At 43.0% G+C, this 13,042-nt stretch overlaps 2 protein-coding genes across 4 annotated transcripts in view; one reads left to right on the top strand and one right to left on the bottom strand.

Moving 5' to 3' along the window:
• The window catches only part of klc3 (kinesin light chain 3), an 11,690-nt gene extending 4,599 nt beyond the window's left edge, over window positions 1-7,091 (bottom strand). For 2 of the 3 annotated variants that reach the window (XM_020623234.1, XM_020623236.1), the window contains exons 1-7: window positions 6,857-7,035; window positions 4,984-5,232; window positions 4,382-4,447; window positions 3,797-3,961; window positions 2,455-2,530; window positions 1,589-1,734; window positions 250-332 (exon numbers count right to left, since the gene is read on the bottom strand). In XM_020623234.1, the coding sequence (XP_020478890.1) occupies window positions 250-332; window positions 1,589-1,734; window positions 2,455-2,530; window positions 3,797-3,961; window positions 4,382-4,447; window positions 4,984-5,193 (746 nt within the window). In that variant the 5' untranslated portion in view covers window positions 5,194-5,232; window positions 6,857-7,035. The other variant, XM_020623235.1, reaches the window with a different exon arrangement.
• The window catches only part of ckmb (creatine kinase, muscle b), a 21,341-nt gene continuing 14,555 nt past the window's right edge, over window positions 6,257-13,042 (top strand). The window contains exon 1 of the mRNA XM_020623237.1: window positions 6,257-6,587. The gene's annotated coding sequence lies outside the window, so the exon portion shown is untranslated. The remainder of the gene's footprint in view (window positions 6,588-13,042) is intronic.

Here is a 13,042-nt window from a genome sequence, read left to right as displayed (position 1 = left end):
GGGTTGTGACACAGTGGGGGGTGGATCTGGTTTGGAAGGAGGAGGTTTCCTGCTCCGACAGAGGAGACCTGACAAGGCTCTGGAGACACGGCCCTGACGAGGACCTGCTGGGTGATAGTGTGTCCTTTCAGTTGTCTCACATATGTGTGGTATAAACACAGATTGGAGACATTTGTCAGAACAACCTCAAGCTTGAGTTTAAAAAAAGTTAATTATTGTTACAGGAAAAGATCTAAGCAGAGGTCTCACCTGTACACCAGCGCCAGTATGTTCAGCATGGTGGCTACATCTGGGTGGGTGTGGCCTGAGGACTTCTCCAGGTCTTCCAAAGCCTGTTGACACATGTTCTTTAAGAGACATCTCTGACAGAATCATTTACTTTTTGGAAAAAAGCTGCGTTTTCCATTTATTTACATCATTTTTCGATAGTTGAACTTTATAAATAATTCAAAACAAAATGGGTGTCATGTTCCTGGAACCTGAGCAGCTTTTATTTCATAGCTGCCATCAAAAGATGAGACTAGACAGCACTCAGAGCACAAACCACCATCAAGGCAGCGCCGTTTGCCCATGATAGCGTGACCCTCATAATACGATTCCTTGACCATGATAACCTGCCCCTAGCATTTGGTATCATTAGTAGTTTGACAGTTATATAAGCAAAAGAACATTTCAGTAATGGCGTGTTTCTTCAGGGTCCAGCTCAGTAACTGTTGAAGATGCGTCAAATCTGTTGACACCTGCTGAGTCAGCAGAGCTTCACCTCGAATTTGATCTTAATTGCAGGTCTGCAGCGTTATCTTTCTCCTCACAGTAGTCAGCTTTCTGTGGTGGATCAGCAGATCCAGGTCAGACTTTGGTATGTGGTAGATCCCATTCAATTCAGTTTTATTTGTATAGCACCAAATCACAACAAATGTCATGTCAGGACACTTCACCAAGTAAAGTCTGTGACGTTTATCTATGGCAGCAAATCACTCCGACAGTCAGGTCGGTTAACGGTGGAACACTCTTTATTGGATACAACAGAAGACAGGAAGTGCCTTGCTTCTTTCTGTCTAGAAACCCCGGGGGTCTGCCTAACGCACATGCGCAGTAGAATAACTAAAATATATTCACTTCACGTGACAAAGTGTAGACCTTAACACGTGGCTACAGTGGGGACGAACGACTCCCTTTAACGGAAGAAACCTCCAACAGACCTTATGTGGATGTATGAAGTTAGAAGCAAACAATGAAATTGGCCCCATCTCACAGTAGTGAAGGGTCCTTGAAAAGAAAATTCCTGGATGATGATCTGGATCAGCCCCAAAGCCCAATGGACCGTTCTGTGGGCTGTACCCTACCTCTGTACCCTAAGATGTTTTTAATGGTCTCTGAACAACAACAGGTGGCACAAATGAATCAACTAATCCAAACTGGAGCCTGACAAACATTAACCATAAGCAGAAGCTAGTCATTGTTGGTTTTAGTCTCTGTATGGGAAGTGTTGAAAATGACCAGCTTTATCCTTTAACATCTCAAGTGGGGAAGGAGACACAACCGGTCCATTCAGTTACAAGATGTTCTAAGGGGGACCACACCTGACCTGTTTGCAGAGTGGTACAGCGACCTCGTATCGTCCCTGGGATGCGTACTGGATGACCAGGTTGTGCAACGTTCGGAGGCGTGCAGGAATCTCGTAGCCGCCTTGCTGGGCTGCAGCTGCTGCACTGCTGTGGTGAAGCTGACGCACTGAACAGCGATAAACAGACACAAAGAGGTTTGTTCAGGTAAGTGACTGATGAATGAGCAGTTACACCGGTAACACTGGTTACACTGGTAGTGCAAGTCTAATCAGGTTTATTACTGAGCCACATTTATTCTGTGGAGGTGGATTTGTCACAAACAGCTTCATCTTTTTTCTTAAGTATCCTCAAAGCTTCATTAGGGTTCGATTTCACTGCAGCTTTAAATTCTCTCGTTCTATTGATGTTTCCTCACATGATGTACACTCATCACTGCATGCTCTCGTTCTATTGATGTTTCCTCACATGTACACTCATCACTGCATGTGATGCTCAAAATGTCTTTGTTTTACGTGAAGAGCTGTTACTCCTAGGCAGCAGTGAGATGATCAGACACACACTGAGTTTATCTATGGGCAGTGACATTTTCATCAGCTGTAAACCTCTATTAAAGAACTATGAGAAACCAGGACCAGCAGCAGGACTGTGGCTGGAAAGCCTTCTGTGATGCTCACACTACAGACTGATGCCTCCTGACATTCGTACACCTCCACTGTACCAGAACAGCATCCAAAGGCAGAACCTAAGTTATCTTAGTGAAGTAGTTTAATATTCGACAGGTTGTTTATTTAGACAAAGATGAGAATTTATTTTCACTGTGAATCATTTAAACCCACGTGTTTCCAGTAGAGTCTGTAAAAACCACATTCACCCAGCAGAGCCTTACTCTGTGACTGCTCCACATCCTCACTAGGAAAGAGGTCATCCACAGACTCCTTGTTGGAGGTCGTGTCTTTGTCATCCTGAAGGAAGGAGAAACAACACACACACACACACACACACACACACACAGCATGGTTTATAAGATGACACCATTACTACAGACCAGTCTTCAGCTGCTGGTCTACACTAATCCTTCTCAGGGTTCAGTGAGATCATGTTCCCATTTCAGGTGAGTTTCCCTGAATCATACACAACAAACAGGGCCCTAGAAAGGTGCTGGCTGGTGACGACAGGTCGAACACCGAAGCGTGTGTCAAGTACTTAGGGAAAAAGAAAATGAACGTTTGCATCAAGGCCTGTATCGTTTAGAAAATGTGACGTCACTGATGACGTCTGAAGCTTCACCTGGGCTACCGGTTCAGGAAGTGCTTCAGAGTTGGCGGGATGTTTGAGCATGTGACTGAGATATAAGGGGAGAGGACGGAGCTCGTGGGTTTGTAATGTGGGAGATCACCACAGTGCAACTGTTTGCATAATGGTGTCACGGCGTCAGCACCAACATTCAGACGTTATTGCCAGTACGGGAACATTTTGATTTAACTTAAATTGTACGTGTGCTGTCATCATTTGTTGTAATGCTTATTTTCCTTCAGAACATTAATATCAAAACGATCTGTGTGACTGTAAATACAATTTATGGCTGTTTGGGTGAAATCTGGTTGGCGTTTCATTTGTTTCCCCCCTAGTGTAGCTTACCCGTCCTTCGCCTGTCCCTCAGATAGGCTGTTTATGTAGGTGGAGAAATAATATGTAAAAAAAGTTTGAGCTGAAAGACCCCACCATAGTTTTTAAATAAAATGGTTAGTAAAGTCACACACACACACGCTGAGCAAATATTGTTTATGAACCGTCTTCTTAAACGTGCATTAGAGACGGTTTACCAGAATAGGCTGTGCACGTTTCGTTGATATTAACAGTAACTATTTACTGTATTGGTGGCACATTAGGCTGCTCATATCTCTTACACAGCGACGTCACACAGCTCATTAATAAACATATTACAGATTAGTTTTATAAACGCTCGCCGTCATTTTACCTACTGAGTAACAAACGGCGAGTTGCACCGCTTCACTCTATTGCTACAAATCACCAGGTGATTTCATGGACACATGAACCATCTTTTGCTTCAAACGGCTGGAAAGCGTCGATGCTTCACTAGTGTTGGCTGAATAAAAAGCAGCCTCACAGGAGTCGGGTCTTTTTCCATAGTTGGTTTTCTGAACGCTCAGCTGGTGATGGCGAACTCCTCAGCAGCACATTTGTGTCTATGTACAGTTTGTGCTCACCAGCTGCAGCTCCTCCTGGTCATATTTGAGTAACGAGGACATGAACTGCAGGTGTCTGTTCTGCTCCTCCAGGGTGACCGCCTCCTGCTCCGTCTCCTGCAGCCGCTGCTGAGCGCCACCCAGCTCGTCCCTCAACTGCTGGTTCTCCTGGTGGAGATGACGCACCTGAGGAGGAGGAGGACAGCAAGAAAGGATGAGGATGAAAAATGAGTTGAGGAGTGAGAAAGAAGATGGAGAAGGAAAAGAAAGGAAGATGATTGCATGGGAGGAAAACAGAAGAGAAGAGAAATGGTAAAATGACAGAAGGAGAAGAGGAAAGAGGGGCAGATGATGAAGAAAGAGGTAGAATAAAAGATGAAGTAGGCGCGAAGAGGGGTCAGAACAGGGACGGGAAAAGTATGAGGAAGAGGAGTGGGCTGTGAGGAGGATGAGTCAAAAAAAAAAAACAACTCCCCAAAGAAAAGGCAGTAAAGGCTCTGACAGCTACACTGTGGGGTCGTCACCCTTTAAGTTAGGGGTCATAACAACATGGCATCAGAATCTCTCATCTGCTCTTTACTTCAACCATTTCCTGGAGAATCTCACCTGAACTCGCAGCTTCTGTTTCTCCGCCTCCAGCGAGCTGAGATGAGCCGACAAGGCCACCATCACCTGATGGGACGAGAGACGACTCAGAGGTGACAGAGGAAAAACTCCTCTGAAACACAGACACTACAACGTTGACAGTTAATTAAGAATCTTAAACGTTAGACACAGTTCACCATACAAGAAGAACACTTCAGTGCATTTGTAATCATCTAACACTACATTTTGTGTCAACTGTTTTCTGTGCGCTCATCCTCCTCAGACCAGCGAGCAACCCCTCGGGGTCAGGGGGGCTCTGTCATCATGGAGGAGAGCACGGAGTTACCCAGGTTCTTCCTTTAACCTGTCACCTGTCTGTACATACCGTGTACAGGTATGTAAATAAAAACTCTCCACAGTGCACATTTAACATCCACCTACCTAAACTGTATTTTTTCCTGCCTGACTGTCGACTCCAGTGGGTTCTCTAGGATTTCTATGCCCCTTTGTTGTGTCAGACAAAAGGAACAGGGAAACCAGCTAAATCAAAAGGTTTAAAGCTGAGAACACCACCACAGGTAGAGGCAGCACCTGATGGGCTGTGTCCCTTCTTCTGTTTGTACCTGTGCCTCGCTCAGCCCCAGCTCTATCCTCTCCAGTGACTGGCGAACGATGCCGCTCTTCTCCTGCTCCACGCCGCCGCTCTCTGACGCCGGCCGGCTCTCCATCGCCCCCTGCAGGCTCTCCAGAAGACCACGGTTCTCTCCTCTCAGTGCCTCCAACCCTGTGATCACCTGCTGCGTGCTGCACACAATCTCCTCGGCCGACAACATGGCTCCAACCCCGAGGTTCCTCCTCTCACAACAACTGACCTGGGAACAGCACAAAGCGGTATGAATGAAAGGTATAGCTTGTTAGCACAGTAGTACTTGGAGTGGTAAAGAGAGCAGCACTGTCAGTAGTTGTGTTATCAGAAGCATGTGTTGGTTTCCATGTCTTTGTACCATTGTTACTTGTCTGCTTTGTTCTCATTTGGTTTATTTTTCTAGCCTAGTCGTTCTGCTGTGTTTGGGATCATTTGTTTCCTTCTCTTGCCAGTGATCTTCATTTGTGGCTTTCTGTTGTCATTTTGTCGTTGTCCGACTCACTTCCAACAGAAACGCCACTGAAAACCGCAGCTCTATGGGCTCTGTATTCCCTATGTGTTAGTTCTGGAGCCAGCTGCTGCGCCACCTCACTGACAGATGTCTCCACCTGTCGTGACCACGTATGACGTAGTTTGACAGAAGGGCAGCAGAGGCGAAGAGGAGCCCTTATCTTTGGAGTGTTACCCTGGGCACTGGAACATTACAATGGACATTTTTCACTATTTTATTTTCTGACATTTCATGGACAAAACAGTTCATTGAAAACATAATCATCATATCAAGTGATGGCAGTAACAGCAGCTGTAGGAGAACTAGCAGTAGTACTTGAAATGCTTGTAGCAGTACACAACTTAATCTTCTAACAGAAAGATTAGTTTAATACTCTTTACATACAAACACAGCTTTATACTTTATTGGTAAGTTACTGTTCTATCACCTTTAACTAAGATGGTGAACAGGAGCCGAAAACTCTGTAAAGATGAAGGCAAACAGGAGAAGATGCTTTGGTGTGGATGGACCAGAGCGACAGAGCCGGAGTCGCCTGCTGGTCCTAAAGACCAAATCCACAGAGAAGCTACAAACTGTTGGCTAAACACAAACATAGGACAAGTTTCAGTTTCCTCTTTTCTGTCTGAAAGGAGAAGTGTGTTCTGCAACTGGCACTAAAAGCCAAAGTTATCTCATCTATGTGGTTTAGATCAGCTTGAATCTGAATGTTGGTGGTCAGCTGCTTCAGGTTTAGTACCTTCTTTCAGTTTCAGTACCTTCTTTCAGTTTCAGAGCTTTAAGAAATAATAACATAAGAAACTGGGCAAATTGTTTTTGCAGCAATATGTTGTATATCTCAGTTTTTTAGTTGTGGATTTCATAGAAAATATAACAAAGTAATGTAAATGTCACCTAAATGAACACAACACGTTGCCTGAGGCTTCATACTGGTCTCTGAGGCTTCATACTGGTCTCTGAAGCACAGTTGGTTTCTCCACATTCACAAGCTCCTCATGAAAATGTCCAAAGAGTCACAGGAGGTGGGACAAGACAACACAACACAACAACCAAACAACCGATGACAACAGTAGGTATTTAAAACCACACACTGTTTGTGGCCTTTCCGGTTTAGGCGGCGTCTCTTTTCCAACATCCTCAGTTTATGTAAATTTAAACCAAACACAAACGTCTCAAGTGAAATAACGACTGCGTCACATTACGATTAATTCACGTAACGATTGATGAATTAAAGTTAAGTCCATGTTGTGTGTCCGTTTCCCTGGAGCTGGTTATGAACAGGATGTAAACACAAGCCAGGTTTCCTTTTCGAGCCACATCAACAAACTGATTTATAGCCTACCTGCTAAGTCCACACTCCGGCGGCGGGGTTCGGTCTTCCTCGTCCACTCTGCGCTGACCTTCCTCTTCCTCCCCGGACACCTGCACCTGTCACACGAAGCGGAACATTCAGCCTCAAAGTGTCTTTCGGCGAATTTAATGTTGAACAGGTGGATCGATAAAAACTACCAGGTGTAACTTATTCACCTGCCGCCTCCTCGGCTCCTCCCGTCATCACCGAACAAACTTCCGGTCCCCGCCTTCAAAGTAAAAGGTTAATGTAAAACAAAAATCTTTAGAACTATTTACCTTTTTTGGCATTTCTCATATTACTGACCTGTAAAGAGACCGAACAAAAGCTTCATAAACAAAATTAACACCATATGAACATGGAAACTGGAACGTGTTTCTGTTCAAAGTAAACAAGTCACTTTACTCCGACTGTACTTAAGTATTTGTTTTACTTGGGTAACTATTTTCTGCTTCTTCATACTTTGACTTAAATTTCAGAAGCAAATATTATACTGTTCATTCCACTGTACTCATTTGAATGGTTACTTTTCCTTTTGGTACCATTTTGATGTAAATACTTTTACAAAGTAATTTGTGTTGTATTTGTCTTTTTAAAACAGAATTAAACAGTCGCCAGGCTTCAGATGTCTGTCTGCTGTCTGTACAGACTAATCTGCTTTGCACAAGAGTAAATCTGGTGAGGGTTTGCATTTCTGGACAATGTGAACACCCAAGTATTTTTGCAGTAATCTAATACAGAGCATGCATAAACGAAGTAGACCTATAAACATATATTTACATACATATATATATATATGCACACACACATACTGTATATATAAATCAGAGCCATGTAAAAGTAAAAAAAACACACAAAACCGCTTTTACTCTGAAGGCAAAGTCAAAACATCCTGCACTTGTCTTGTGTGACTTGATGGAGCTGAGGAGATTACCTGACATTTTCCCATCATACACTGCGGCTGTGCCACCTTTTTGTCAAGAAGATGAACCGCAAACGGGGGAAGAGAGATTATTAAATCTATCATTAGATTATTACCGACAGATTATTAAACGTTTATTTTATGTAGTGATGGGCAGATGAAGCTTCATGAAGCATTGAAGCCTTTCATCCAATTGGTTCACTCCAGCAAAGCTTCTTGAAGCTTCATTTGCTCTAGGAGGACATCTACTGGATGCAACAATATCAGTTGGCATGAAGTTGAAGTGTGTGGCATTTGGCAGAAAGCCTGTGAATAAAACTGTCAGCAAAATAAAGAAGTATGCAAAACATTTTGCATATTGTAGTGATGGCAGTATACTGTATATATACAGTGGTGTGAAAAAGTGTTTGCCCCCTTACTGATTAGGGGACACATCATTGGTTTTTATTTAAAAACAACAGTTTCTCCACTGTGGCAGGTCTTAGGCGATTTCTTTTTCTCCATCAAACACCCACATTTTGAATGGAGCCTGAGGGGTTTATATCGCTGTCAAAACTCGCGGCAAAATCCGAACCACTTCCTGAATCAGTCACGTGGTACAGCCGGGCAGCGAGGCTTCGGGCGTCATCATTTTCAGCTCCTCCCCTAAATGACGCAAGCCTCGATACGCGCGTCGCGGAAACGCCCCCTCCCCTACTCGGCACACGCTTCGAAGCCTCGATACGGAACGTCACATCACTAGTTTTATGTTGGTGTTGTTAAAAGTGCTTTAAATTGTCTAATGCTTTCACTTTTTCATGTGTTGTACTCAGTGACGTGCGGTCAGGGGAGGCAGGTGAGGCAGAGCCTCCCCTGTCAATCTTGAAAAGAAAAAAAAAGTTAACCATAAAATATAATAAATGTTAATATTTGTCGGCTGGTGTGTGTTGTAGGCCCTTTTGCCATTCGAATCCGATGTTGAAGGAATTTTTTACAATAAAGAATAGCAGAATTTCCGTATGTCCCATTCAAATACATGGAGGAGATGCGCGATGAGGCAACACTTTGCTGTGCTTGTCGGTGGATCGTGTAATCCTCACAAACTGTATGCGATGCCAATAGTGTGTCGCTGTCCCTCTATATATCGCAAATAAAATGCTTTCAAACACTCTGCCTTATATATATGCTCTGCCTTGCCATAATCTGGACAATGTATAAAATGTAGTTCTGTAACATGTTTAGGCTCGCAGATTAACCATAAAAGCCAGTTAAAGTTATTCGGTGAGGCAAACAGTACGCCTGTCTCAAGGCAGAGGGCGCTAGTGAGCCCACAGATTCTTGCGCTACCTACAATCTTCTTCGTGCTTTTTTATATTTCCTTTACAATCCGCCTTATCAAAATGGAAGATTACATTTCCAAGCTGAGAAAATTCGCAAGTCTGGACTTTCAATCAAAACATTTTTGACAGTCTGGACATTTTTGTCCAGAAGGATCTTCTTTATTGAAAACATTTGTTTTAATATTGGATTCGAACGGTAAAAGGGTTTGTAATACATACCAGCTGACAAATGGATTTCGTGTACAAGTGTTATGGTTAGTCCCCCTCCACGTCACTGGTTGTACTGTTGCCATGTCATATTAACTAGGTGGTCTTATTAATATCACATTAGCATAAGACGGTGGAAGAACAAGGTTTTAGGAAACAAATGAGTTACATTAAGACTTATAGTCTTTAAGACAATACAGCAGACTTTACTGGGAAAGGGTTAGCGTCTTAACATGAAGCGTCTACAAAGAGACAGAAAGACCACATGTGGACGAATGTGTGTGTTTGGGGGGTGTTAAACAACATACGACTCCTCTGTTGCTATTCCAGCTTCTCTACACTGGACTAGATTATATTAAGGGGTGTTTCTAATACTTTGACCCTCTTATATCAGTACCTGGGGAGGACAAAGACATAGAGATGCCTCTGAAGTCCAGTACACCAGCACCTTCACCTATGACCTCAATAATATAAATACATGTATACACTTATGACAATTTCACCAAAAATCATTTGAGCCTCATAAACACAGATGTTAACACTTTGTTGTTCACAAGAAAAAAAAGAATCCAACTTGATTAGACTCCCAGTCAGTGAGAAGCTGGTGGAGCTCTGCTGGTCTAGTTGACAGCTATGTGGCAGTAAAACAAACCATAAACACATGATGAAACAGCAGGAGCCCAGTGTTGAAGATGGTATTTAATAATAATGTATTTCTACTTAAGGGAAATCTGAATCCAACATTCAAGAGCTGATTAGTTTCACGATGCATGTTTTTCTTATAAAGAACTACACTGGCAGATCTTTGAAGGACTTTGGGGACTTGGTATACAGGTCACTAATGTTACACATGGCCACAGAAGTGAAACAGGTCATTAATGTTACACATGGCCAAAGAAGTGAAGTGACAGCCAGCAGCAGCAGCATCATTTTAAAAATGTTAATTACAGTAAATCCAACTTTACCAGAAAATGTCACATTTAACTTAGCACAGCACGTGTTCTACAGTACATTTAATGTTTATTCTCATAAAAGCAACTTTAACCTGCTGCATCTTTGAAGGGAGTTTGGTCCCTTTCTATTAGGAAAAGAACCAAGGAGATTAAAGTGCACTAACGTGCGCTGTCCCTGGTGCTGAAGAGAAGAATCCCAGACGACTTCTGACTCAGGAATCTGAATAACAGTCTGCACAAACATGCTTCAGCTGCACCTCTGTACTTTTCACTACATATTTATTTCACTTGCAATTTTTATGAGTTAAGCTTTCACACAAAAATGTGCCTAATACCTGATGCTTAATTAACAATATCTTGATAACCGTTTACATTTTTATGCCTCTGCACTGGTGACAGTAATAATTCCACATGGTTCAACCTGCACACTCGAGTACAATTCAATTCATTTGTTGCAAATCACAACAGAAGTCACTACACTACACAATAAGGTCTATGTCTTGGCCACTGGTGTTTGCCTTGATGGTTTTTATCATGATAGTAAAACTGAACAGGCCTGTTTGGTTGGATAAAACAGTCCTGAGAAGACCTCAGCAGTGGGACCGTGGTATGTAGAGGCCTCAACACACTATGAAAATAGATTTTGGAGCAAAGATGTAGGTTTATTCTAGATCAGATCAGCCTATATAAATATGACCTTAGCAGTTTGATGACGGTTTCTGCTGATTTCCCAGCTGTGTGCACTAGAGGGCGCTAGCACCTAATCACACAGTCATGTTTCTACTCTGGTTAAATATTTGAGCCTAAGCTTGTCATCTCTTATAGGGCAGCAACTAATTTGGTTCATTATCAATTAATATGCCAGTTATTTTCTTAGTTAACAGATCAACTGTGATCCAAAAATGGCTTTTTTGTGACGATCAACAGTCCAAACCTGATAGAGGTTTGTCTTTGACATATGAGAAGCTGAAACTAGAGAGAGATGTTCGTGGCATTTTGTCTTACAAATGACTTAGTTACTCAAAAAAGCAGCTTAATTCGTTTTCTGTCAATCGGTCCCCCCAGCTCCTCATATACAACCTCTCACTGGGTGAAGTACAGGGATGAGGCCAACAGGAGCTGTGACAGTAACTTTATTCAGTTTCAGAACTAGACCTGAAAGCAACACAATACAACACACAAAGTGAGAGCAAAATGAACACAAAGAGATGCAAAACAAACACCAAAAAAAGACAACAGATCCCTTCATCTCATGCCTTCTCTTTCTTCATCTTTCTCTCAAATGCAGACAAAGTTGTCCTCAAATCTCCATAGTAAATAAACTTGTGATTTGCAGTAAGTGGGTGTCTGAGGTGGTGCAGTAGGTGAAGAACAGCTGTAGGTGAGTCACGTTCCCGTCTCCTGTTCCCATCAACTCGCAGCTGAACAAATACAGCCTATTTAAATGAATGCAACAAACAGTAGGATCCCAGCCCTTTACCATCTAATAAAGAAATCTGCTAAACAAAGGAACGACTGGAGACTGATCTGTTCTTCTGGAGAGCACTGGGAACACTGGGAAGGATTTCAAATCAATTTGAGCACAAACAAATCTTGAATGTTTTCATTTCTTCAGTATATAAGGCTGCACAAGAATCCGTTTTCATACTATTAAGACATACTGTGTGCTTTATCAATACTCAGATCAATACTGGGGCACGTGCCACAGTAAAACGGGTCTAATGACACCAATGGTTATGACGTCTTGTTCTGTACCATACTGCTAGCATGAACTAGAGGCAGAAACTGGCATCCCACTTAAACTTAAATCATATTCAGGCAGGTTGCAGGACACAGATACGCCACAAAACGTCTGGCTGAGCAGCCTGACAAACACTGAATATCAGGTGCCTGTGTGTTACTAATAAGAACAGCCTGACTGACGGCTCAGCTGTCAGGTAGGCAGAGAAGCACCAGCAACTGACTGTGGTGGGCATGCAGGCGGCGTCCAGCCATATAAGGTCACTGGTCCCTCCGGGCCTCCCCACAACGACCAACCTGCTCGCCACATGTTCACCTAGAAGCTGGGAATGGGATCGTGGGGTCAAATGACAACGTGAAGCTTGAAACTGAAGTTTGAAGACGTCTGAAAGGTGCCAGAAACAAGACGAGAGCTTTTTGATGCTGCTTCATTGAGCGGCCTTCGACAAACCGAGCAGTTACTGCTCCTCAGTATATTATAAACCAGCTGAACCTGATCGACAAATAAATATGTGAATTGCTGAGAACGCACAACAGACATCGGGCAGCCATGTTGAAAAGCTGTCATCTTATTCTTTTCTCTAACAGTTTTTTAAAAAACATTTTCGTGTTTTAGCAATTTAAATGCACGTGAGAAGTTGGTGATTGTAGTCTTGCATTTCCATTTATTATTGTCAGATCTGTCTGTGAACCTGCTGGGCTGGTCTTCAGCCCTAAAGCTAAATGAGACCTTAGCTTGAGACCTTAGCTTGAGACCTTAGCTTGAGACCTTAGCTTGAGACCTTAGCTTCAGACCTTAGCTTCAAACCTTAACTTGAGACCTTAGCTTCAGACCTTAGCTTCAGACCTTAGCTTGAGACCTTAGCTTCAGACCTTAGCTTCAGACCTTAGCTTCAGACCTTAGCTTGAGACAGCTTGAGACCGTAGCTTCAGACAGCTTCAGACCTTAGCTTGAGACCTTAGCTTGAGACCTTAGCTTCAGACCTTAGCTTCAGACCTTAGCTTCAGACCTTAGCTTCAGACCTTAGCTTGAGAC

The sequence above is a fragment of the Monopterus albus genome, unplaced genomic scaffold (assembly GCF_001952655.1).
Source record: "Monopterus albus unplaced genomic scaffold, M_albus_1.0 scaffold294.1, whole genome shotgun sequence".
In the NCBI taxonomy this organism is placed as follows: Eukaryota; Metazoa; Chordata; class Actinopteri; order Synbranchiformes; family Synbranchidae; genus Monopterus; species Monopterus albus.
Note: the sequence above shows the minus strand (reverse complement) of the source record. Positions and strands in the feature narration are given on the sequence as shown.